The sequence below is a fragment of the Camelina sativa genome, chromosome 9 (genome assembly GCF_030686135.1).
Source record: "Camelina sativa cultivar CO46 ecotype springtype chromosome 9, ASM3068613v1".
Lineage (NCBI taxonomy): Eukaryota > Viridiplantae > Streptophyta > Magnoliopsida > Brassicales > Brassicaceae > Camelina > Camelina sativa.
Window position 1 is genome coordinate 22,061,268 of NC_141888.1, and position 26,902 is coordinate 22,088,169.

Sequence of the window (26,902 nt, forward strand, 5' to 3'; positions counted from 1 at the left end):
AAATTTTATATTTTTGAAATTAATAATAAAATAATAAATAAATACAATATAAATTTTAAAATTTTAAAATTAAAAATATTGTCCCGCGGTGTACCGCAGGTTAAATCCTAGTAGTTGTATTAAAATTGTCAACTTATAGTAAGTAATCCATCTTGTCAATTTATCGTAATCCATCTTAACCCGCAAAATGGTTTACATTAAAGTGAAAACATTAGTGTTGCTAAAAATCTCGGTTAGTCTTCTCGTAATGTTTTAATGTTTTGTACAATAGTCCGTATAGCTCAACTAGTCTCTACAAAAATAAAATATGTTTTTGATAGCTTGTTACAAACATGTGAATTGTATGACTCGAATAACGTACTGAAACTATTCCAAAATTGGCTAATGAGATTTTTTTTTACTTTATAAAAGTTTAAAGGTTACATCAAATATTATGAAATTGTAGTTTTCTTGTAGAATTACATAGTTCATAAATTATCATTATTTTTGGAAAGTTAAGTTTGTTTAATCGTGTTATTGACAACTTTAACAACCGCTTAGTTCAGTGTAAATCCAACTTTATCTGTGGTTGGATCAGTTTCGACTCTTGAATCTCGGTTTGATACTGATCCGGATCATATATGTAAAATACAAGACTACACACATAATAATAAAATACAGTTTTATCTACCTAATCCTATTTTTCCTTATAACTTATTATCACACAGGTGAAGCAGACAGCAGAAACTCAGGCTGCTTTCTCTGCAAGAGAATTCCACAGAAGAGGCAGAACGGTTTCGTGGCAACTTTGCTAAAGGAAGATTCTGGAAGCGATTTGAGATCACTCGGGAACGAAGGCAATGCAAATAAGGTCTCTGGAGCGAGTTTTAAAGTCATTCGGCTGCAGCATTTGCAGAACCACAAAGGAGTTGGTGGACATACTTGCATTGAGACACAACACCTCTCAAGCTTGTGGCTTTGATCATGTCTCTCTTTGTCTTTGCTCTTCTTCTTTTTTTGGTGTGGAGATTCGCAAAAGGCTTCCTCTGCTGACTGGAAATTGACTGGCGATGTGCAATAAGGACATTTCTCTTCCTCTAATCTAGCTTCTGTGCTATTGCTTGATCTGTGATGAATTAGAAACATAAAAGATATGAATTGTAAAACATTCTAGTATCTATTATTACGGGAAGAAGAAGAAGGTATGTGAGATACTTACCTTATTAGACTAGATTTCACTTCTGAGGAAAGGGTTTCTAGCTGACTAGGGACAATATCATGATTGATCTCAACCCATTGCTGCAACTGAGCCAATCCAGCTGGACGCCAATTCCAAGTAGAAGGCGAAACAGTACCCTGAGATGACTCCGCTATTAGATAAGCCGAGAAACTGAGACCAACCAGTCTTTCTCGGAGTTCTCGTTCGCTTTCTTCAAGTAGTTTGAGCCAAAGATCAATCTCCTCTTCATTGTTCATTCTCTGACCTTGCAGTTTTCTGTTGACTTCCTCCGTTTTGAGCTCTGATAACATTACACGTCTGGAGATTACATTGAGAATGTGTAACAGCCTGGAAGGAACAGCAGAGAAGCGTTTGGAGATCTTTGGCACGAGATCTTCCATGGGGATATCAGCATGAAACCCAAGGTATGACACAGAGAGCCATTTGGTTAATACCAGTTCAACAAACTCTGGCATTGACTGTTTGAACGCCAGCATTGCAGCTATCATATCCCAAAGAACTAGAGGCTTATTCAAATCTTTGAATTCTTTCAATGACCAGAGAAAATTAGTTTCCCAATATGCAAATTCATTCTTTGAGAAACCCAGAATAGCTTCGGTTACCATCTCTGAAGAATCTTCAGACTCACCAGATTGTTGTGCACCATTCCAGAGGAATTCTACAGCAGCCTTCTGCGACCTGAAGTCAAGAAAGAATGAACAGTCAGGTTTTGTAACGAGCAGGACACAGAAACGCTACTTAATGAATGAAAATCACCTGGCTTGGTACATCGGATTCAAGAGCTCAACGTTAAAGCTGCGGACCTGCAAAATTTCAAGAGAAATCTTAGTTTTCTACTTCTGAAATTCATGCTAGCTTATTAGTCACAGAAAACCAAGTTTCTGGGAAGATCATACCAAAGCAACAGCAAGGTTTCCAGGGGACAGTGCCACACCAAGGCATGATAAGAAATCATCAGGAAACTGCAGAGTTTTTTTTCATTGTTTGTAAAGATAAATTAGAGTAAGGGATAAACAAAGAGACAATATTAAAAAATTCACATAGTGACGTACATCAGTCGTGCTATTGAGACCAGGAGTGTTTGCAGGAATTGGCACTTCAGAGATGGTATTCTCACATAATATCCAGTTCCGGACATAATTATCCTGCATATGACAAAAGTAATAGATCACAATGTAGCTCATAGCTTAGTTTTTTAGGTAAGAAAATCATGTTTGTTTGTCTGGCATAAGATAAGCAGTACAAAAGCTGTTTTTACAGAGAAGCAATATATTACCTGACTGCAACTGTACAAACAACGGCCATCATATGACCAAGCTAGACCTGTAACCTAAAAAGAGTGACATATGTATCAATAAATGGAACACTTCTATTGTATTTAATAAAAGGTTTACAGTAACAATATAATGACTTACCACGTGGTTATGAGCATTAGTTGAAACAATTTGTTCAATCTTTCTTGTAGATAGTTCACACTTCCATACTTCGAAAGAACCAGATCCTTTGCCTATTGCCAAGTGCATTGCATTATAATGGTTGCTTATAACAAAAGAAAGCGTTGAAACCTGAACAGGATTCAATGCTACAACCTATAAATAGGCCGGAAAATGTCAAAAAACAAAACTTTTAGTGTTTGCTCAATGAAAACAGCCTATACACTTGAATAGAATGCAATTAAAGCGAAAAGCGGACTGAAACTGATAGATTCACAAACAAGGAAATAGATACATATGGAGTCAAAAACACAAGGATCTACAGACACAAAACGCAACAAAAATCAAACTTACTTACAGAAAAACTACAAAACGGATCATAATCAAAATTCACGATGGTCTCAATCACAATCAACTCAGATGCTATACTCAATCTGTTCCTAATCAGAATATCAGACAAAGTAGAACACATAGGGAAGAAATAGAAAGTGTTACCTGTTTCAATAGAAAGAATGAAGATTTATAGACCTCCACAGATTTTTGCAAGTCTTCTTTATTGCTCATCCAAATTTTTACACTGCAGAAAATGTGGAATTAAATGGACCGAAAAGTGTTAAATAAAAAAAGACTCCATTGAGAAGCATATGCAAATGGATGGACATTAAACTGGCTTATTTCCAAGAGTGAGAGTCTCAAAGAATTTCTAACACTTATCCAATCACTGACGACAAATTTGTTTGTTATGGTTTACAAATATTCTTTTATTTCTTGTAAATTAACACTAACTTACCTACCATCGCAACTTCCAGTAACCAACACCATTTTCAGATTCGAAGAGTCACAGCCAGAAATTCCCCAACTCATAGTTGAAACCCATGAGCTATGGGCCTGAATTATAGCAGTAAGTTCCACGACGGGAGATAAATCGCTACGTTCAATGTGATAGCATTCAGGTGCATGAACTTTCCATATGGAAACGCTACCGGACTTTGAACCAATTGCCAGAAGAGAGAATCTTAACATATTCTCACAAGAACTTCCTGATGAGAATCTTAGTAGAGATGACCAGGCGACGGAAAGGGAGGATAACAATGCCTCACGAGAAACATATGTTTCTGGACTTATCTCTTCACTGAACTTTTTCGAAGCTTTAGGCAAATAATGACAATCTTGGCCATTGCTTGCCTGTTTATATACTTCAATCTCAAGTACCTGGGAACATAACAAATCGAGTTAGATATGAGTACAATGCAACAATTTGATTCTTACTAGATGACACTTGAGAGTAAGAGTGTCAAAATTTCTGAGAACCATATGGGGTGAATGATGATGCCTTAAAGGATTCAGGTGGAATTCAAAAGCATGACAGGACTCGAAATGCATAAAAAAAACACGCACACATGTTCTTCTACAAGAATACTGGAGGGAGTTATACAAAATATAGCAATATAATAATTTACATGATGAAATGACCTTGTTTCCTATTAATTACTAATCCTAGCAAAAACGAGTTTCCAAAAGAGACAAGGATAAGATACAATCTGCAGGGACAGAATTAGAATAGAAAACACCAAAAAGGTAACATAAATAAGTTGGAGGAGTCATGATAGAACTTTTCCACAGAAATACACTACAGCAGAAAGAAATTAGTGAAGAGATATGAACAATACATTATGCTCTGCTTGACTGTCTTGCTTGGAACATGATGCACGATCTGTATAATTCTTTTCTTGTAAGTTGCTAGAACGAATTCACAGATGAAAGTAAGTTAGTAAAGTGAACAAAACAGAACAAAAAAAGAGAAAGATTTTTTCTTATCTCAGACCACTAGTATGCATCTAAGGAAATTTAAGAGTGAAAAAAAAAAAATGCTCTTTACATGTTGTTTGCGCTTGTTTTTCTCCGCTTACGTGTCTTTAGACTCGAAATCCTTTCATCCTCTTCATGGTGATGTTGATCCTGTGATAAAAGTGTTGTCCATTAATAACTGATAACAAAATATGTTAACAATTTGTTAAGATGAGCCCTTCTCTAAATGTAAAGGTGATAGTACGAAGACTATCTAAGTGTCCCAAATATAGTTCGCGAGAGTAGTAAATTGTCCTTCACGGTGAGAAACTTTTTACTGAAAAGTGTTAGGAGATACACGTTACCTTAGATGATGAAGTAGAAGGACTGTTGGACTCTCCAAAGTTCATGCTTGATAGATTCTCATAAAGCATTTTAGATACATCAACAATCTGTGAAAGAGAGGAAAGCTACTGTAATGCATGAGATAGTTATAAAAGGCAAAAGAAAATTTACAACCTACCTCAATCCACTCAGCACAGAAATCAGAATATGGAGGTCGGTATAGCTTAACCCTTCCTTCCGCTGTGCAAACAGCCAGCAAACACCTGAGCAGCGTTGTTTAAAATCACCAACTTAGGGAATAGAGACTAAACAAAACTAAACATGTTACAAGAAACTATAAGATTAAGTATAATACCCGTGGTTTGGAGACATTCCTATATCAGACCATGAGAGAGATCGAGCACAGGGATGTCTTTCCCGTTTTAAACTCGAAGGTAAGAGTCCACCAGTCAGCAAATCTACAAACACATCATCACTTATATTGTTTATCCAGAACTCTGAATGATCAAAATCACAGAAACAAATGTCTTCCTGAACACTGAACACAGGCAAAATTTTGATTTTTTTTATTCGCAAATCTGAATTAATACATGCGAAGTCAACTCAGATTTACACAGAAACAAATAGAGATTTGATCTGCAAAACACAGCTTCCTGAACACTGAAAATTTGAAAAATCTTGAATTTTTTAATCTGCAAATCTGAATTGGCACATAGTAAAGGTAGGATTTTGAAACTAGTTTCATAATTCTGTAAATTCAAAGAATCTGCACCACTTGATACTGTAAATTAGACAATTCATAATTGAGATTCTGTTATGTAACAATGAGCAGTAAAAAAAAAAAAAAAAACCTTGAGAACGAACACGGCCAATCTGATAAGGCTCAGCATCAGGGATAGTGATCAACCCACGAGGTCCAGCAGGCAAAGCCGGATTCTAGAAAAAATTAAACAAGTCTTTTTTTAAAAAGACTCAAACTTTAACCTCAAAAAACGAAGCAGAAGAAGAAGAAGAAGGAACTTACAATGATGATAACGAGGTGACCAGCAGCGACGGCGATCAGATTTTCCGATGACCAAGCCACTGCGTTAGGATACGATGGTGAAGTAACCAATGAAGCTTCCTGGAACCGCGACGCCATTCAAATTCCGACGAAACTGAATTTTGGAGGGAAACAAAACCAAAGCTCTGCTTTGCTTAGCTTAGCTTTTGACAACAAAACTGGATTCAAGTACGGAAACCCTAGTTCGAATCGCAGTGACGCGCAGATGTGATCCCTCTATATTTTATTTAATTTCTTTCAGAGATTTTTTAATTTAAAAAGTCAACGTGTTGGCTTAGAGATGTTAAAACGGTGTCGGCTAACAAAGTGGGCTTAGCCCAAATTATTTGAGTCCACTAAAGAAATTTTTTGACCGGAGTCAACCGCAGTGACGACGAAGGGAACGGTGCCGTTTAGCGACAGAGGCCCAAATATGTAAAAACTTAAAAAATTGAGGGTTTTGAAGCCGCCAGGAAAAATATTCGCCGTCGCCGATGTCGGGAAACAGAAGAAACTGAAGCAATCTTTTACAACTTTACGAGTCTTTTCCCGGTGAGTCTGAACTTACCGAATCATAAAGTTTTCGAATTTCTTTTTGATTCAATAGTCGTTATCCAAATTCTCTGGTGGTGAAGGCAGCACAATGAAGCACACATTAGTGAAGATTAATAGGAGTATATATAAAACTTGTAATCTTCCAATTGCATTGGCGTCGTATTTATGAGTTTTTTTTTTTTTTTGTAGTAGGAAAGAGTAGATAGGGATAGAAACAATGGGAATCATAGAACAAGGAACAATCTCAGGTACCTTGCCAGGCAAGGAGGCGTTTGTTGTACACTTCCCTGGCTACCCATTTTCTATTTCCAAAGCCATTGAAACTCTTGGAGGAATCCAAGGAATTACACAAGTAAAGCTCTTAACTTTTTCTTTAAACACTCTTCCTTTTTTACTGAAATTGTTACCATATGGTAGTTATTAGAGAGTCTATATTGCTGTTACAGTCTTTGGTATATGCATCCATATAGCTCTAATCAACACAAAATTTCAGATTTTTCTTGGTTTAGTAACAAGCTTGTGTTAAAGTATTGCACGATTTATTCAGTTTTTGAGTCTTTGTATAATTGGGTAGGCAAGGGAATCGATTACAAACAAACTTGAGCTGCGTTTCCGGCCTGAAGATCCTTATGCACATCCTGCATTGGGTGAACAACGTCCTTGCAATGGTTTTCTGTTGAGAATTTCTAAGCAGGATACTAAAAAACCTGAAAGCCAACCTGTTCTTGCCACTAGTGATGGATCTTTAGAGGAAGCTAGTCCAGCTTTGTGTGCAGATATTGTAGCTCATGTGTCTGAATCGTTTCACTTTGATGGTAACAACGTACCTACTCTTCTTTTGTTTGGTTCTTATGCATCTGAAATTTGTCTTCTGTATGAGAGTTGAATTGATATCTTAGTGTTTCAATATTTTCTTCTCTTATTCATTTTCTAGGCATGGCTGACTATCAGCATGTTATTCCTATTCATGCGGATGTTGCGCAGCAGAAAAAGAGAAAGTGGATGGAGTTGGATTCCCTTACAGGTGACACTTGCATTTTAGGTTTCCCTTTTCAATTTATTCCAAATATCTGGTGTGATCACTCCCCAATCATATTGCATTTATGCAGGAAATACTGATTTGATGGGCCTGGCTGATGAAGATGTAATGATGTTGTTGCCACAGTTCTTTGCACCCAAAGATATACCAGACAACGTAGCGTAAGATTCCAGTGCCTTTTTCTAATTCTTTCAATTGTATCCTTTTTTATTTGGTGGCTTAAGTCGTTCACTTAGTTTTGAATATGTTAGTTATGGTTGAAAGATGAAAAAAAAACATAAATGATTGAACTGACTTCAGTTATTGTGCTAATTTTAGTTTTCCTGGGTGATTTCAGGTTGAAACCTCCGGCAACAAATGGTCCCAAAAAGAAAGATGATGCAGAGACTCAGAACTATTATGAGGTAAGATAAGGAAATGGAAACATCCAAGTTTTCTAAATAAACTAAACGCTGACTGTTGGTTGCACCATTAAATAAAAAATAGACTGTTTGGGAACAAATTCGACTTTTATCATCTGATCTTCATCGATAGGGACATACCACTGTTGTCCATCTGTAACTAATTGTCTAGTTGAGAGTCTTAATTTACTGATGATTAAGTACTGGGATTGTCTTGATGGGTTGGCATTTTTAAGCCAAACCTACAATTGGATTTCGGGTGCTAAGAAATAGGTGGTTTAATTTCTACTAAAGAATTGTCATAATAGTCGTTAATTCGCAAAAAAATATATCTGAATCCTCAATCCTGCTAATGCAGTAGTTATAGATTTGAAGCATGTAAAATACTCTTATGAACCATCAAGCATACATGATTCGTTCTGTTCCATTTTCGATATTGATAATGCCGTGAAAATTTCCTTGTAGTTTATTTCCTGTTGCTATTTGCTAATTGATCTTTATGATGATATGTTCTCTTATGATGCAGATTGATGTTGGCCCAGTATTTGCAATTGATTTCAGCGTCAAAGATATCCTTTTTTTATATGCTACTTCTTTCAATTCTTTTTTTGACACTTTCTCTTGTGGATGATGCGAGTAGAAAGAGCCGTGTTTGCTTGGTCTGTCCTTAGCTTTCTTCATACAGATTCCAAAGAAACTAAATTGGGAAGACTTTGTTTCTCCCAGCTCCTTCCACTGGCAATGGCAGGTATGTGTGTCTGCATTGTTTAACGAACGGCCTATATGGACAAGGGATTCTGTAGTTCAACGACTACTTGATAAAGGTCTGAAATGTACACATCATATGTTAAACAGGTGAGACAGCTTTTTAATGCAGGTTTCGTATACTCAGGGTGTTTTTAGTACTACATTCATTAACTTGTCGTGAACTCTTGTAGGTTTCTTCTCAGGGCTGCTTATTATTTCTCCAATGGTCCGTTTCTTAGGTTCTGGATTAAAAGAGGCTATGACCCACGGAGTGATCCTGAGTCTCGTGTGTGAGTTAATATCTTCAGAACTTGATTAATGTATTCTTGCTGCATGGTTTGTGACATGTTAGGTAAAATGGTGATACACACAAATGGGTGCGTAATGATTGATTTTGACATGTATCTCCATTGAATAATTGTGTATCAGATATCAGAGAATGGAATTCAGGGTTCCACCTGAATTACGAAGTTATTGCGATGCCAATGCAACTAACAAGTAAGTCTTTTTTTTATTCAGGGTTCCACCTGAATACTCTCCATAGCATTCTAAGATAATTGTTGTAGGACTGTATCCTAGATTTAGCGTGATTTGTTGGGAAATTTGCAACTGAACCATTTGATTAATGAAGAGGAAAGTTTGATTATATGTTATTTTCTCTTTGCTACAGCTCAAAGCCAAGCTGGAGCGACATTTGTGCTTTTAAGATATTTCCTTTTAAATGTCAAACCTTTCTGCAATTATTTGAACTTGACGACGAGTACATCCAGCGAGAGATAAGAAAGCCTCCTAAGAAGACTTCTTGTAGCGTGAGTTCTCAGCTGAGCTTTTGTTCATGAAGTCAATACCCATTAATCATGGTCTTTTGCCCGTTATGTTAAAGATTAAACGCACACAAGCTGATGCATCTGCACCAATAGATAAACTTTGGCAAGTTCTAAAGTTTATGATCTAATTTGTTTTTTGTTTGCAGCATAAAACAGGATGGTTCTCTGAAGCCATGCTTGATACTTTGAGACTCCGCGTAGCTGTGAGGTTTGTGTCTGTGTTTCCTGAGCCAGGGTTCGAAGATGTATTTAAATCCATCCAAGAGGAGTTTGAGAGGTCAGGGAAGATACAAATTCAGAAAGAGACACTTAAACCATCTCTAGTGAAGCACCAGGAGGCTACTAAAGGTAAGCTCATCAATAATATTATGTGTTTCATTTCTTTGAACGTTTTAGGAAGTCTGTGTGGTGTACGTTCAGCAGATTCCTTAATGTATTAGACCCTTATACCTTCGCGTTTGTAGAGAGTATTTTTGGAGTCTATCAAATCTTATAGAAATTCAGTGGCCTCAATTAGTGAATTTGACAGCAAAAACTGGTTGATCGTACTGCTCTACGAGTATGTGCTTACATATATATTAAACAGAAATTTGTGTAACAAGAATTCTGTAATGAGTTAAAGTTCTAAACTAATTTTGATACATTCCGCATGATATGCTTATTGTCTTTAGTCATGGAACATGTTTTCCTTGAAGACTCTGAAGTAACAGCTACTGAACAGTATTTTAATTCGCAGGTGCTGAAGACATGGAAAAGTGTAAAAGCGTAAACGAAGATGTGGATGCTAATGTTAATGAGGATGGATATGATGAAAACCTGGATGGCGAAGAAGAGGAAGAAGAAGAAGAACTCGACATGGTAGTATTAATGTAAATGATTTTTTTGTTGTTTTCTTCATCCGGTAGGATTCACCATTACTATGTTCCTATTCTTTTGCAGGCTGCAGGAGACAATGAGAAATCTTTTGATTCCCATGGATGTATCCTTCAAAGTTTACCCTTTTCTTGAGTTTTGGGAATTAAGACCAATCAATTAAAGCTTTGTGTTTGGTTCTAACACCGTTTTGACTCTCTGTTTCCTTAGATTTTCCTTAACTATTAAAAGATCTTGAGAGTGAGAACAGCTCCAGGACGTACCTTCAAGGTTTATTTGATAGTTTCCCAACCAGTGAACCTGGTTTATACGGAGATTTAGCAGTTGATGATGGGAGTGATGGAGAGTTTCAAATATACGAAGAAGAATCTGAAGGAATGTATTCCATTGATGATAATAATGATGACGAAGAAGAAGACGATGATGACGACGACTGATGAGTAAAAACGAAAGATCATCAGTTCACACCACAGGTACTGTTTCTTGTCTTTCATCCATAACTTGATCAAAAATTGACAACGAAAAACGCAATCTTGTGGATTCATCTTTGAGCATTTTGGTGTAATCTAGTGGGATTGGTAATTTTAACACTACTTTTGTTGTTGTTTCTATTGTGATGTTCCAGGTGAAGTAGGCATTGTTCTAATGAATCTTCTTCGTCCAGAAATGAGACGTCACCAGGCCTCAGCTCCATCAATTCAATTGGTTACAAATTGCAGCGAAATGTTTTAAATGGAACTCCTTTGTTTTTTTTTGGTTTTCCCAGAAGAAAATTAGTTATAGGTTACATATCAAAACTTTGACCAAAAAAAAAAAGTTGCATATCAAATTTTGAAACTAATTAAAGAAAATTACAGTAGAAAAAGTCATTGTATAAACCAACCATTACGCATTACATAACGGATAATTCTTACGAGATGAAAAAAAACCTTACAATAAGTTTAGTTTACATATATATGTAAAACAGTCCATAATAGTTTACATATAATATGTAAGCTCCAATAGCAATAATTCTGGTTGTTTTACATGTTTTTTTTTCGACTGAAAATTCAAAATATCGATCGGGTTTTTTACAATCTGACTACCAAAAAATTAGTAAGGATCAAAGACAATCAATCACCGCAAGAGAAAACAAAAACATTACATATTAAGAGCTTGACTGGTTTCTCCCGCTAGCTCCCGCAAACGCTGCGTTTTGCGTTTGCGGGGCGGTTGCTCGCGTTTGGGGCCAATCACACAAATCGCTCCCAATCGCTCCCAGTCGCTCCCAATCGCTCCCAACCGTTGAATTCCAAAAGCTGGTTCCCGCAAGCGTTTGCGGTTGCGGGCGTTTGCGTTTCAAATTTTTTTTTTTTTTTTAGAAAAAATTTGAAACAAATCAATGATAATGAAATATATTTTATATATATTTTTTACCTAACTATTTTATTCATTAAGGATGAGAGAAAATGAAGTACGGATAAGATTAAAAAATATTAAAAAAATAAATAATTGGAAGAAAATAATATTTCAATTAACAATAACCCAGAAAACTTGATGTAAATTTATGGCACATCGCACATAAGTCAAAAAAATCTAAATAAATATAACGTTTCATCAGAAATTTAAGAAAATAAGATTATTTGTGAAAAATAAAAACAAATCACGAGTGACTCTTCTCAACTCTCATTTGATCATTACTACCGATGCAAATACTGCCCCACAAAACTTATTGAGTGTGTGAGATTTAAGAAAGAAGATCTACGATCTAAAACATATGTTTTAGTCATTTATCAAATTACTTAATTAAAGTTTTGGTAAAAATCCAAATGCATAAAGTAATAAGTATTTCATTATGAAAATTTATTTATTTTTAATAATTATTTAGTATTTTTAATGAATTTTAATTATAAATCAAGTTTAATAAAGTTTTTTGATATTTTAAAACATTTATATAATTATATATCACATTTATTATGTTCCAACCGCTATTGCACCCGCTGGTCAACCAGTCGTAAACCTCCGCAAATGCACCAATTTTAAACCGCTAAACCAGTCGTTCAATACGCTAATAACGCTTGAAACCGCAATCGCCCACTTCCCGCAATCTCCCGCAATCGCAACCCGCAACCGCAGCGTTTGAACCAGTCAGGCCCTAAGTAACGTACATCTCTTCAGTGAACACTTCATGCAACCACGAGAACCGAACGGCTACGTATGATTGTCCACAATATTTTATTTATTTATATATTGACTTATTAGACACTTTGTTAAGGTTTAAGAGTATAAAAAAATATAAAACTAAAGACTTTATATTTTAAATTCAAGATTAAAAGCCAAATAATTTTTAGCAAAAATATCTAAATTCTACTTGAATATAATTAGTTTGTATAATAGAACTTTTGGTTTTTGTTTTTTAGAAATCATTTATAAACTCATTCACGACAAAAAAATAAAAATAACATATTGTGGACAATCATACGTCAATGTTTGTATGTAGTGATCAACTATGCATCTCTAACTTAGACACATGTAGGAAAATAAATATCCACAAAAGAAGTACAAAATGTGTTCAACACTTCCATGACAAACGGGCTGTTTAGTATAGGCGAGGCATGCAAAATATATATCGGAGATTGAATTGGATCACCACAACATTGAATCTTCATACTCCTCGATAAAGGTTAGTCTTTAATGACAGATTTGATGTGAGAGCGATATGAGATCTCTGCGAAAACCAAAGCTAAATTTCTGATCGATTCTGGAGAAGACCTAACCAACACTTCGTTGATTAGGTCATGAGGAAGACGTTCGATGTTTCGTAGTAGTGGATTCATAGTTTTTGTAGGAAATTTTTCAAATTTATTTTCTTTTGTCGATTTTTAAATACTGATGTTATTTTTAACTTAAAAAACTAATAGCAACAAAAAAACTAAGCTACTAAATCCGATCGGATTATCCAATTTGTACTGATTTTTAAACTTAACAACTTTTTTTTCTATTCACCGCTTATTTAAAAATAATATTCATTACAACCAAATATTAAAAATGGTCGGTTGGCGTTTTTTAGTATTTGCTTTTATAATATATTTTTTGCAACAACTCACCTTAAAAATAATAATTTTTGGTCAGCTAACTTTCATTAATTAAGCCCAAAATAAAGAGAGTTACAAGATGAAAACGGAGTCCAACAAACTAAAGCCCAATCATAAATTTAATAATCTAATACAAAATACAGCAAAACACAAATAAGTCTAGAAAATGACACATATTGGACATGTGTTGATTTACAAAGTTGGGGTGGAAAAAACGACTGAGTTACACCACCTTCCACCGGAGACTCAGCTCCGATCAGATCTAATAATTCCGGTTGTAAAATAACTTATGTTATTTGTTTTATACAGTATATAACTTAGTGATTTTGTTTGACCAAAAGAGAAAGAAACAAAAACTTAGAGGTTCTATTGGTAAACAAATTGCTTAAAGAGGGACCGAAAAATAAATAACAAAAGAATTGAATGGATCGACATAAGGGTATTTCCGGTAATTCAATTAAGTTGAAAGACGATAATAAAATGATAAAAATGAACAAACCCTAGTTTAAACTTTCACGGCCGACCTATCTGTTTAGTTCGTTCGTGTGACCAACATCTTCTCCGGCGCTATAGCGACGATTCTCCGGTACGAAGTCATTCACCTCTCTCTCTCTCTCTCCTCTCTCGTTATCTTTCTCTCTATCCTCTCTCTGAATTTTGGTTTCTGTGTGTTCTGCTTTTGTCTTTCTTGTTTTCGTCGCACTTGTATGGATACAGAACAATCTGGGATTTGGACTTGTAGATGTTCAATTTTGTTGAGAATTCTTGTTTGGTCTGTGTACATGTTCTACACTCTTGTATTTAAAGCTTTTATCTTTAATGTTCTTGAGTTGTTTAAAGTGATTTGATTCAATTGAGGCGTCTTCGTTATGCTAAGAGATGTTTATCTTCTTACTTCGCACATTCTTTTGATCATAATTCTTAGAACGATTTCGTTTCAGTTACGAAATTGTTCTTAGTTAACTTCGCATTAACTATGAATTGGGAGTTTTTCTATCTTCTACATTGGTATAGGTTCCATGTTTCTTGTTTGATTTTTCTATGTCTTGAGGAGGAAAGAGTTTAACTTGCGTTGTAAAAATTAAGTAAACAGTAGAATTTTGTGCTGTGTGTTTGTGCGGTATGAATGTTTTGAGTAAGGAAGCTGAACAAGGTAGATGCATGAGTCTATGTTACATGATGTCATGACACATGCTTTCTTTATGATAGATGGCAAGCGCTTGGAACATGAGCATTGCAATGGTTCATAGGGATATAGAGAGGGAATGGGGGAGATCAAATGTGGAGTTGTTTCTTTTTGTTTTTTTTTTTATTGTTATTGGAGATTCTTGCTCTCTTTGGGAACCAGTTTAGTCATCATGGGACGTTCTGGAGAGAATATATATTTCAAATTTTATAATAGCTTTTGGAGCACATTGGAGAGCAAATAAGCATTTGGAGCTTGTGGAGCAACTGCTCTGACCAAGGATTGCTCTCACTTGGTTTGCTTCATGTATTTTTTGGTCTTACCACGCTTTTTTTATAAAATCATCATCTCATCTTGATGCTAAGGCTATATGGAAAGCTGTCTGAGTGGAGATTCTTTGTCTATAGCAGTATAGCTTTGGTCCTTTACTTATCTGTTTCCTTTTTATTCACATGTGCAGTAACCTCTTTGGTTTATTTTAACCTTTGCAAACAATGAGTGGGCGATTTTCTCGGTCAATCTATGTTGGTAACTTGCCTGGTGACATTAGAGAACATGAGATTGACGATCTGTTTTACAAGGTCAGTTTTTAGTTATTTGTTTGACTCCATTATCGATATTATATTATCCCTATAAGATAAAATGAAGATTCTGGAGCATCTTTTGTGTTTACCTTAATGCTCGTGTTTGCAGTATGGCCGCATAGTGGATATTGAGCTGAAGGTTCCACCTCGTCCTCCATGTTATTGCTTTGTTGAGGTAAGCTTATTCGCTTAACGTACATTTTCCTAACTAAATTTACAAGATATAGTTTCACTCAACCAAGCTTTGTTGAACGTTTTGTAGTTTGAGCATTCTCGGGATGCTGAAGATGCCATCAAGGGACGTGATGGCTATAATTTTGATGGCTGTCGCTTGAGGGTAATCAGACATTCATTACATCCTTGCTATCTTTCAGCTGACAGGAGTGGTTTGGTGTTTCTATTCATTAGTCCATAGTTTATAATCAGAACTTATGCAGGTTGAGCTTGCCCATGGTGGCCGAGGACAGTCTTCAAGTGATCGTCGTGGTGGCTATGGTGGTGGAGGAGGCTATGGTGGTGGAGGTGGGGGTGGTGGTGGATCTGCTCGGTTTGGCGTCTCACGACACTCAGAATTCCGAGGTTTGTGTAATTTCCTATGAGAAGATGGTATGGATTAAAAGTTTGGTTTTATATTTGCTTTTTCTAATCCTTGGATGTCTTATTTTACAGTTATCGTGCGTGGGCTCCCATCATCTGCTTCATGGCAAGATTTGAAGGTTTGATGACACTTCATGTTTTTACTGTACCATATTGGCTTCTACTTCCTAGTCTTAGTTTTCGTGTAAAACCTTCATTTCAGGATCATATGCGGAAAGCTGGTGATGTGTGCTTTGCTGAGGTCACTCGAGACAGTAATGGTGCGTTTACAGTTTCTTATGCCCAATTAAGTATATAAATGGCATACTATCTTAGCAATATCTTACGTTTTTCAGCTTGAAGCAGCATTTTTGTTTGGGATATATTTTATAGTTGTGTCTTTTTCTTGCACATGACTATCTTTAATAATATGATCAGGAACTTATGGTGTTGTCGACTACACCAATTATGATGACATGAAGTATGCTGTAAGTTGAACTATGTTCTTCTCTCTTGCTGAATAGCACACTATGATTTCTGTTGTTTCTGAGATTCGAAGTTGTGATTTCAGATAAGGAAACTTGATGACACAGAGTTCAGAAACCCCTGGGCTAAAGCTTATATCCGGGTACCATTTCTCTCTGCAGTCTTTTTTTCTTTGCTCCTTTGTCATTTTACTTATATGATTATATCCGACACTTGACATGGTCAGATTTGATGTGTGGTAGTAAATATATGCTTCTATATTGAAATGAGTAGTGAGAAATGGAGATACTTTTAACTAGATGGAAAAGATGAATATTAGAAATTACGTTTTTAGGGTTTTAGGTATCTCAAGTCTCTAAACAGTATACTTTGGTAGATGCTTCATTCTCTCCCCTCCCGTTTATGTTATGTCTGTCTTCGGCTCATATTCAGGTTAGGAAATATGAAAGCTCCCAATCAAGAAGCCCAAGTAGAAGCAGGAGCAGAAGCCGAAGCCGAAGTCGTGGCCGTGGCCATAGCCGTAGTCGCAGCCGTGGTAGCCGCAGCCTTAGCGGTAGCAAGAGCCCAAGGAAGGATTTGAGGTGCTATGTTTGTTATCACTGAACCTTATATATCTCCCATTTTCAACAACTAAAAAGTTGGAGTTTTGTGTTTATGAATCTTTATCGCTGTAAATCACCAAGACGATCCCTTTCCAGGTCGATATCAAAATCTAGATCACCATCTCCTGACAGGAAAAAGAGTCCCCCCAGGCAAGTTCTCTCCTTTTGTTTTTGGTGTTTGCTCCTTCACCGTGTTGGTATTTTTTTGTCTTTCTTTTATTTCTCCTGTGATTAAGTGTGGTTTTTTTTTTTTCCAATTTAGGGCAATGTCGAGATCTAAGTCCAGGTCCCCATCAAAATCTCCTCCCAAGGTATAATAAATAAGCTGCATTTTAGCATAGTTTTCGGGAAATATGCCAAGTTATAGGCTAAAGACCAAAGAAACCAAGATTTAAAAATTGTTTTTGTTTCTCAGGTTCGTGAAGGCAGTGAGTGATTTATTAGGCGGTGAAAATGGCCAGAAGAAAAGACTGCTTAAATTCTCAAGTCAAGATCCAATCTGTGACATTGTTGTTTTTGCTGTTTTTGGATAATTGACTTCTTCTTCTCCTTGTGTTTCTTTGCTTTCAAATCTTCTTTGCACTACTCTCTTTCTCTCTTTTATGTTATGGATGATTCCGTGAAAATCACCATACCTCTTGAACTTTGTATGATTAGACTTGTTCGTGTCCTTTACCATTTTAATGTCGTAGCGACCCCAGATTAGATTTCTTATGATATTTATGAAATATTTGACTGATTTATTTGATAAATGGCATCCAGTTAGCAATGTTAAAAGTCTTATGAATTCCTCAGCATTTCCGTAAGCTTAGATTTGTGGCATGGTCTATAGAGGTGCAAATCTGTTGACCCATAACATGTTCAATGGCTTGGATTCCAATTTTTTACCATTAGCATGAGGCTGTTCAGTTTCACCTCTACTGGTCTGAGACTGGTCATCCCGACAATGTTTGATATTGTTTTCCTCGACTAGGTTCTTCCAAAAACGTTGATATCCCTTGACTATTTCTATTGATCGGCATTGTCTAGAATCAACAACTCGTGAACATGATAATCGAGTTAGGATGAAGTGCACATTATCCACCATTGCTTATGCTGATATAGCTAAATAAGAGGTTACAACGTGAAGAGTAGTGCTGGGCACGGGACGGGTACCCTTGAATTTTCTCCGACTCTTTACTCGTCCCGACCCTAACGGGTAACAGAAAAAATTTACTCATACTCGACCCTTAAATAACGGGTACCCGGAAAAATGGGTACCCGGTAAAAAATAGTTGACCCTTTATTCGTCCCGACCCTTTATTATTACCCGGAAAACGAGTACCCGATAAAAAAATGTTAATAATCGCAATAATAATTTTATCTTTTGAAATCCAAAAATGAAAAATTCATAAATTTATGCAATATATAGTTCCAAAATTATAAAATTACGAATTTTGAAAATAAAAATAATATATTAATTCAGTTAGGCTAAGTTGAACTTAGGTTTTAACTCTAACTCTATAATTAATAATAAATAATAATAATAATAATACAAAATATTAACGGTTATTTACGGGTCGGGTAGCAAAACGGGTAAAAGGCCGAGTAACGGGACGGGTATTGAAAACTAAACTAATACCCTATACTCGTCCCTTACTCACGGGTAATATAAATATAATACCCTTTACTCGACCCTAAAGCTGCGGGTACCCTTTTTTTTGGGACAGGTACGAGCCGAGTAACGGGTCGAGTAGGGTAACGGGTATTAGTGCCCAGGCCTAGTGAAGAGGTTAGGTATAATGTAAACATTTTAGCAAATATCTAATATATTAAAGGAGAAGTCGAGAGAGCTCACAGCCAATCTCACAAAAATTGACCTTATTTGCCCTTAATGAAAAATACCCTTAAAAATATTTTGAAGAAGATTTTACACTCTATTTAGGTTGCTGAAATGCACCACATTCATCATCAGACTTAAGATTACTAATTTACCATTAATGAGATTCAAAACTGGACCTTTTTACCCTTTTCTAAATTTTATTTAAAAAAAAAAAAAATCGAAAATTAAAAAAAAAAACGAATTTTGTTTTACAAAATCCGAAATCTAATATATTTACACAATATCTCTTTTTAAAAAAATGAAAGATAAATATTAGAATATATTACGAATATTTGTTTAAAGAAATTTTCTATTTTTTAAAAATTTAAAATGGTAAAGTTAATTATGACGATTTTCCTTCTAAGCTATATATATATAGAGGCTCACCCAAAATAGTAGAAGTCGGATTCATTAAGCTAAACATATATTTTGAGAGTATAATATTTTTTTGTATTATTTTGGTTCTAATGAATCAACTTTACTATTGTGTGATTTAGATTTTTTTTTTTCATGTTGATGTACTATCCATATGCTTTGGTGCTTTGCATGATTAATTTTTATGCTGCTATAATTTTTAATTATTATGTTGAATCATATCAAAAGTTTTACTCATTTTGTACTGTTTGGCTGTGTTTTAGGTGTACCTGCTATGGACCATGGATGTTTTTTTGTATATCAAAAACAAGATTGGACGAACAAGTTGATGAAGCAAGCAAAAAATCAAATCGGTAAAGTGTTTTTATTAATTGTAATATTTATTTTTTTATAGTGGTGATTGTTATTCAATTTTTTTCTCTTGGTTAAACATGATCATATTTTTATTCCATGATTTTTTTATTCTACAAGAAAATGAGCAAAGACAACTTTTGAAAATTTTATATGATTCATCAGATACTAATTTTTCTGCGTTTTTTGTTGTAGTGGTTGTTTGGAAAGCAAGATCAAGCAATCATAGACTTTGTCTATCTTTAAAAAATATAGGTTGTATTATTTTCTATATTTTGTTTTGTAGTTTAGTAATTTGAAATAAAATTTTATATGTAACCTAATACATCTTTTTTTGTTTCAGTTGAATTCATGGATGATCATTGATCATAATTGTGGATCTACAAAACTGGATATAATAAAATTCAGGTATTAATTTTTGCTAATCTGAATCTTTATTTTTCTAAAAACGAAAATTAGAAGAAAAAAAACATAAATCAAATATTCATATCCAATTTAAATTTTTTAAAAAAAGTGGAAATAAATACTTAAATCTTTTGTAAATATTTGTTTCAAGAAATTTTATATTTTCTAAAATGTTAAATTTCTGTAGATAATTATGACGGTTTGATTTGGATAGAAGGAATTGAAAATCTCGAGAGGATATATTAAAAATATCCATTTAATTTGATGATATGATACAATCTTTTGTGATATCGACAAAATCTCATAAGGTTGATGTAAATCTCCGGAAAACCCATGTTATTCCGGCTGGATACTCTATCACCAAAAGGAGGAACAAAGATTCTAAATAAGACAAAAGGTCCTGACAATTAAAATGTATATATATTGAAAATATAAATGAGTAATTTTAACAAATTATTTTTCTTTGACTTTTAAAAATAAACTGTTAAAAAAACGTATTATTATTTTTAAAACAAAATTAGAAAATCTCAAAAATAAAATAATCGAATCCCATTTTAAATTATTAAAAATGGAAAATAAATACTGTTTTTGAAAATTAAATTATAGCTTCTCTTTTAGTTAATTCTTTTCCATTTACATTTTTGTTGGAATCCTTTTTAGCCTTATAATTAATTTACTTTTTGGTTTGTTAAATTAGTTGAACTATTATATATTTGCCCACACAAATTTATAAAAGAATTGAATTAGTAATATATATTTGACCACAAAAAAGTTTAGACAATAATTCTTTTTAAAAAAGTTTTTTCCCGCACAAGTCAAATTGTTATTTGGTTAATTGAATGTAATTTATTTTTCGCAAAACAAAATTATAAATAAGTGTTTAACTTTACTGTTGTAGGTCTAATGTTGACACATGCTCAGATAGAAAATATATGTTTAACTGAAATAGAATTGATGCTGCGATCGAATGGAACGTCTCTTACGGCGTTTGAGAAAATGCCTAAACCAGATAATAGTATGATAAACACATGTGTAAATAGGCTTATCGCAGATGAGAGAATATATAAACCTCATAAACAACAGGAATTGTACAATGAGTTGTTACCTATGCTAACTGAGGAGCAAAGACGTGTTTATGAAGAAATCATTCACTCTGTGAATCACGACAAATGTGGTATGTTTTATGTTTATGGATTTGGTGGTACTGGAAAACTTTCTTGTGGACTATTCTTGGTGCTGATATAAGGTCTAAAGGTAATATTGTTATGAATGCTGCTTCAAGTGGTATAGCTGCTTTGCTTTTGGAAGGTGGTAGAGCGGCTCATTCAAGATTTGGTATTCCAATCAATCTTAATGAATATTCTGTGTGTACTATCGATGCCGAATTGGATCTTGCTGACTTAATTAGAGAAGCAAAACTCATAATATGGATATTGAAGTAATAATTTTAAGAAATACTAATATTAAAAACATATCTAAAATTCCATCTTTATTTTTTTATTTACAGGTGAGGAGAGACGATATCTTAGGTCTGATAGTATTGAAACGTCAGATAAAAATGCTCATGATAATATGATCTACGCTCAGAAATTTCTAAACAGTATACAAGTTTCTAGATTGCCAAGCCATATTTTAACGTTGAAAATAGGAGCACCTTCATATTGCTAAGGAATATAGATCCTAAGGGAGGTTTGTGTAACGGTACAAGGTTAATTATTACTCAGATGGCCAATCATGTAATCGAAGCAAGAATCGTGACAGGAAAAAAGATTAGTGATAGAGTACTTATCCCTAGGATGTATGTTAGTTCACCTGATGCAAAGTTTCCCTTTCGTATGAGGCAACGACAATTTTCTGTTACTGTGGCGTTTGCAATTACTATAAAAAAAAGTCAAGGTCAGACGCTAGAATATGTTGGATTGTTTCTACCAAAACTGGTTTTCACACATGGACAGTTTTATGTTGTCTTCTCTCGAGTCACAACCAGAAAAGAATTCAAGGTGTTACTTACATATAAAGATGGAAAATGCCAGAATAAAACACTTAATGTTGTTTTCAAAGAGGTTTTTGAGACTGTATAATGATGGTTTGTAGTTGGATAATTGTTTTGGATATTTAGACTTGAATTATATTTCTTCTCTTAAATATAGTGATTTTTAATATCTTTAACACTACCTCTATTTTATAGTCAGATATAGACTTTGACATTGGAGAAAACCATTTTCTAATTTAGACTTATTCTATATTATAAAATAATAGATGAATACACTATAGATGGTCTAAGAACATATTATTTAAAATTTCACATGATTATATCTTATTTGGTTTCAACAATGTTGTTTGAAAACATATAATTGTTAGCTGTATCATAAAGTGTATATATAATTTTACATCATATCTATTAACTACAAACTTTACCTTTAATCTGTAATTATATATACTAGGATTTCAGCCCATAAGTTATCGTACGGAAAAATGAAAATTTAAAATGACTAACTTTATGGTAATTCTTTATCTGTATAGTATAAAAATCATAAATAATGACTAAGATTAATCAACCAAATAGTTAAATAAAATATTTGTTGTATATATAAAATGAAAAATCAATTCAGTGAAAATAAGAGAATAATGTTAAACATATATAAATCTAAGTCTACTGAATCATACTCAGATAATCAATTTTGAAAGATATTCACATTAAAAAAAATTAATCATTATTCTATCAAAATTTATAAAAAATAATAAGAGAATCAGGGAGAAAGAGCTATAGCTGCAACAAACTAAATTGACTAAAAAAATAAATCTATAAAAAATTAGAAATCACAATTAATTACCTAAATTAATACTTGGAAGAGATGATCAATACAGGTAGATGGAAAACGACACCAAATAAAAGTTAGATGAATAAATCAATAAATAAAACAATTCAAAAATTTTTAATAAAGATGAGTGAATCAATGTTGATTAATAAATTGAAAGAAAATAATACTTATAATTTTTAAATTTGGAGGTGTTAAACAATACTCAAAGAACAAAAACTCTTTTCAAGGTCCATAATATATATATGTCCATAATAAATGTGAACACTGAAAGTTGTGAATACGGCGAAGAAACACAATTGTTGGATCAAAATATTACAACTTTTAATATCATTAATAAATTTAAACATCTAGATGAGATAATAAAAACAATCTTATCCCTTATATTTAAATTGACACCTAAAAGTGAGTTTGCTATAATATATAAACATATAAATCTATGAAAAATTAATAATCACAATCAATTACCTAGATTAATAATTGAAAGAGATGATTGATGCATGAATAAATGGAAAACAACATCAAACAAAAGTTAGATGAATGAATCAATAAATAAAACAATCCAAATTTTAACAAAGATGAGTCAATCATGTTGATTAATAAATTAAAAGAAAATACTACTCATAATTTTTAAAACTTGGAGGTGTGAAATATACTCAAAGAACAAAAACTCTTTTCAAAGTCCATAAAAATTTGTATATATATAAAAACAAAAAATGTGTGAAAACAAAGAGGTGTGAAACAAAAATGTGTAAAACAAAAAGATGCGAAAACTAACAAGTGCAAAGATTGAAAGCTAGGGTACGAGGAAGAAACACAATTATTGGATTAAAACATTGCAACTTTATATAAACAAAAAGATGTAAAACAAAAAGGTGTGAAACCTAACGGGTGCCAACATGGAAAGCTGGGGATGCGACGAAGAAACACAATTATTGGATCAAAACTTTGCAACTTTTGAGATTATTAACAAAGAGTGAGATAATTAATGATATTCAAAGAGCAAAAACTTTTTTTAAAGTCCATAAAAATCTGTATATATATAAAGACATATATATAAAAACAAAAATGTATGAAAAATAAGAGGTGTGAAACAAAAAGGTGCAAAAACTAACAAGTGCAAACATTGCAAGCTAGGATACGACGAAGAAACACAATTGTTGGATCAAAACATTACAACTATATATAAACAAATAGGTGCAAAACAAAAAGGTGTGAAAACTAACAGGTGCCTACATGGAAAGTTGGGGTGCGACAAAGAAACACAATTATTGGATCAAAACTTTGCAACTTTTGAGATCATTAACAAAGGGTGAGATCATTAATAATACTCAAAGAACAAAAACTCTTTTCAAATTCCATAAAATATACATAAAAACAAAAAGGTGTGAAAACAAAGAAGTGTGAAACAAAAAGGTGTGAAAACTAACAAGTGCAAACATTGAAAGCTAAGGGTACGAGAAGAAACCCAATTTTTGGATCAAAACATTGCAACTTTATATAAAAAAAATTATAAACAAAGAGGTGTAAAACAATAATTTGTGAAAACTAACGGGTGCCAACATGGAAAGCTGGAGGTGCGACAAAGAAACATAATTTTTGGATCGAAACTTTGCAAATTTTGAGTTCATTAACAAAGGGTGAGATCATTAATAATACTCAAAGAACAATTTTTTTTTTCTTTCAAAGTCCATAAAATTCTGTATATATATGAAAACAAAAAAGTGTGAAAACAAAGAGGTGTGAAACAAAAAGGTGTGAAACAAAAAGATGTGAATACTAACAAGTGCGAAAACTAACAAGTAAAAACATTGAAAGGTTGGGGTACGACGTAGAAACACAATTGTTGGATTAAAACATTGCAACTTTATATAAACAAAAAAGTGTAAAACAAAAAGGTGTGAAACCTAACAAATACCAACATGGAAAACTGGGGATGCGACGAAGAAACACAATTGTTGGATCGAAACTTTGCAACTTTTGAGATCATTAACAAAAGGTGAGATAATTAATAATACTCCAAGAATAAAAACTCTTTTCAAATTCTATAAAAATATGTATATATAAAAACAAAGACGTGTGAAGACAAATAGGTGAGAAACAAAAAGTTGTGAAACAAAAAGATGCGAAAACTAACAAGTGTAAACATTGAAAGGTAAGGGAATGACAAAGTAACACAATTGTTGGATCCAAACATTGCAACTTTATATAAACAAAGAGGTGTAAAACAAAAAAGTGTGAAAACTAATGGGTGCCAACATGAAAAGTTGGGGGTGCGACGAAGAAACACAATTGTTGGATTAAAACTTTGCAAATTTTGAGATCATTAACAAAGCGTGAGATCAATAATGATACTCAAACAACAAAATTGTTGGATCACAACTTTACAAATTTTGAGATCATTAACAAAGGGTGAGATCATTAATGATACTCAAAGAGCAAAAACTTTTTTCAAAGTCCATAAAAATCTGTATATATATAAAAACAAAGATGTGTGAAAACAAAGAGATGTGAAACAAAAATGTGTGAAACAAAAATGTGCAAAAACTATCAAGTGAAAACATTGCAAGCTAGGGGTACGACGAAGAAACACAATTGTTGGATCAAAACATTACAACTATATATAAACAAATATGTGCAAAACAAAAAGGTGTGAAAACTAACATGTGCCCACATGGAAAGTTGGGGTGCGACAAAGAAACACAATTGTTGGATCAAAACGTTGCAACTTTTGAGATCATTAACAAAGGGTGAGATCATTAATAATACTCAAAGAACAATTTTTTTTCTTTCAAAGTCCATAAAATTCTGTATATATATAAAAATAAAAAAGTGTGAAAACAAAGAGGTCTGAAACAAAAAGGTGTGAAACAAAAAGATGTGAATACTAACAAGTGCGAAAACTAACAAGTACAAACATTGAAAGGTTAGGGTATGACGTAGAAACACAATTGTTGGATTAAAACATTGCAACTTTATATTAACAAAAAGGTGTGAAATCTAACAGGTGCCAACATGGAAAACTGGGGATGCGATGAAGAAACACAATTGTTGGATCGAAACTTTGCAACTTTTGAGATCATTAACAAAAGGTGAGATAATTAATAATACTCAAAGAACATAAACTCTTTTCAAAGTCCATAAAGATATGTATATATAAAAACAAAGACGTGTGAAGACAAATAGGTGTGAAACAAAAAGATGCAAAAACTAACAATTGCAAACATTGAAAGGTAAGGGTATGACGAAGTAACACAATTGTTGGATCAAAACATTGCAACTTTATATAAAAAAAGATGTGTAAAATAAAAAAGTGTGAAAACTAACGGGTGCCAACATGAAAAGTTGGGGGTGCGATGAAGAAACACAATTGTTGGATCAAAACTTTGCAAATTTTGAGATCATTAACAAAGGGTGAGATCAATAATGATATTCAAAGAACAAAATTGTTGGATCACAACTTTGAAAATTTTGAGATCATTAACAAAGGATGAGATCATTAATGATACTCAAAGAGCAAAAACTTTTTTCAAAGTCCATAAAAATCTGTATATATATAAAGACAAAAATGTGTGGAAAACAAAGAGGTGTGAAACAAAAAGGTGTGAAACAAAAAGTGTGAAACAAAAAGGTGAAAAAACTAACAAGTGCAAATATTGCAAGCTAGAGTTACGACGAAGAAAAAAAATTGTTGGATCAAAACATTACAACTATATATAAACAAATAGGTGCAAAACAAAAAGGTGTGAAAACTAACTGGTGCCTACAAGGAAAGTTTGGGTGCGACAAAGAAACACAATTGTTGGATCAAAACTTTGCACTTTTGACATCATTAACAAAGGGTGAGATCATTAATAATACTCAAAGAACAAAATTCTTTTCAAATTCCATAAAAAATTGTATATACATAAAAACAAAAAGATGTGAAAACAAAGAAGTGTGAAACAAAAAGGTGTGAAAACTAACAAGTGCAAACATTGAAGCTAGGGGTTCGAGAAGAAGAAACCCAATTTTTGGATCAAAACATTGCAACTTTATATAAACAAAGTAATAAAACAAAGAGGTGTAAAACAAAAATTTGTAAAAACTAACGGTGCCAACATGGAAAGCTGGGGGTGCGACAAAGAAACATAATTTTTGGATCGAAACTTTGCATATTTTGAGATCATTAACAAATGGTGAGATCATTAATAATACTCAAAGAACAATTTTTTTTCTTTCAAAGTCCATAAAATTCTGTATATATATAAAACAAAAAGTGTGGAAAACAAAGAGGTGTGAAACAAAAAGGTGAAAACCCTAATTTGAGAAAAT

At 33.4% G+C, this 26,902-nt stretch overlaps 3 protein-coding genes across 9 annotated transcripts; 2 read left to right on the forward strand and 1 right to left on the reverse strand.

Annotated features, from left to right (window-relative positions):
- Positions 1-483: 483 nt before the first annotated feature.
- Positions 484-6,103, reverse strand: LOC147938499 (uncharacterized). Of its 4 annotated transcripts, none has more exons than XM_087467242.1 (16): positions 5,810-6,103; positions 5,637-5,721; positions 5,141-5,243; positions 4,964-5,048; positions 4,806-4,892; positions 4,532-4,611; positions 4,323-4,392; positions 3,447-3,864; positions 3,148-3,229; positions 2,635-2,808; positions 2,496-2,549; positions 2,272-2,364; positions 2,116-2,181; positions 1,976-2,022; positions 1,199-1,897; positions 484-1,105 (listed from the first exon to the last, which is right to left on the reverse strand). In XM_087467242.1, the coding sequence occupies exons 9-16, from the start codon at positions 3,214-3,216 to the stop codon at positions 700-702; spliced, it is 1,608 nt and encodes a 535-aa protein (XP_087323368.1). In that variant the 5' UTR covers positions 3,217-3,229; positions 3,447-3,864; positions 4,323-4,392; positions 4,532-4,611; positions 4,806-4,892; positions 4,964-5,048; positions 5,141-5,243; positions 5,637-5,721; positions 5,810-6,103; the 3' UTR covers positions 484-699. The 4 variants fall into 4 exon arrangements, with proteins under 4 accessions (XP_087323368.1, XP_087323367.1, XP_087323366.1 ...); XM_087467241.1 differs by having other exon boundaries at positions 2,635-2,784; positions 3,443-3,864; XM_087467240.1 differs by having other exon boundaries at positions 3,443-3,864.
- Positions 6,104-6,262: 159 nt separating this feature from the next.
- Positions 6,263-11,134, forward strand: LOC147938500 (uncharacterized). The gene is made up of 16 exons (XM_087467244.1): positions 6,263-6,379; positions 6,572-6,734; positions 6,957-7,197; positions 7,317-7,406; positions 7,492-7,582; positions 7,759-7,825; positions 8,349-8,391; positions 8,506-8,677; positions 8,761-8,859; positions 8,999-9,067; positions 9,240-9,378; positions 9,543-9,744; positions 10,133-10,254; positions 10,336-10,375; positions 10,501-10,742; positions 10,895-11,134. The coding sequence occupies exons 2-15, from the start codon at positions 6,600-6,602 to the stop codon at positions 10,704-10,706; spliced, it is 1,716 nt and encodes a 571-aa protein (XP_087323370.1). The 5' UTR covers positions 6,263-6,379; positions 6,572-6,599; the 3' UTR covers positions 10,707-10,742; positions 10,895-11,134.
- A 2,659-nt stretch (positions 11,135-13,793) lies between these two features.
- On the forward strand, positions 13,794-17,529 carry LOC147938501 (serine/arginine-rich splicing factor SR34A-like). 4 transcript variants are annotated; one of them, XM_087467083.1, is made up of 14 exons: positions 13,844-13,929; positions 14,553-14,835; positions 14,990-15,110; positions 15,223-15,288; positions 15,376-15,450; positions 15,551-15,692; positions 15,783-15,829; positions 15,913-15,970; positions 16,128-16,177; positions 16,261-16,317; positions 16,608-16,756; positions 16,859-16,927; positions 17,040-17,088; positions 17,193-17,529. In XM_087467083.1, exons 3-14 carry the CDS (start codon positions 15,024-15,026, stop codon positions 17,211-17,213), a joined length of 870 nt encoding a protein of 289 aa, XP_087323209.1. In that variant the 5' UTR covers positions 13,844-13,929; positions 14,553-14,835; positions 14,990-15,023; the 3' UTR covers positions 17,214-17,529. The 4 variants fall into 4 exon arrangements, with proteins under 4 accessions (XP_087323210.1, XP_087323208.1, XP_087323209.1 ...); XM_087467085.1 differs by having other exon boundaries at positions 16,874-16,927; XM_087467084.1 differs by lacking the exon at positions 14,553-14,835 and having other exon boundaries at positions 13,794-13,929; positions 16,874-16,927.
- The last annotated feature ends 9,373 nt before the right edge of the window (positions 17,530-26,902 follow it).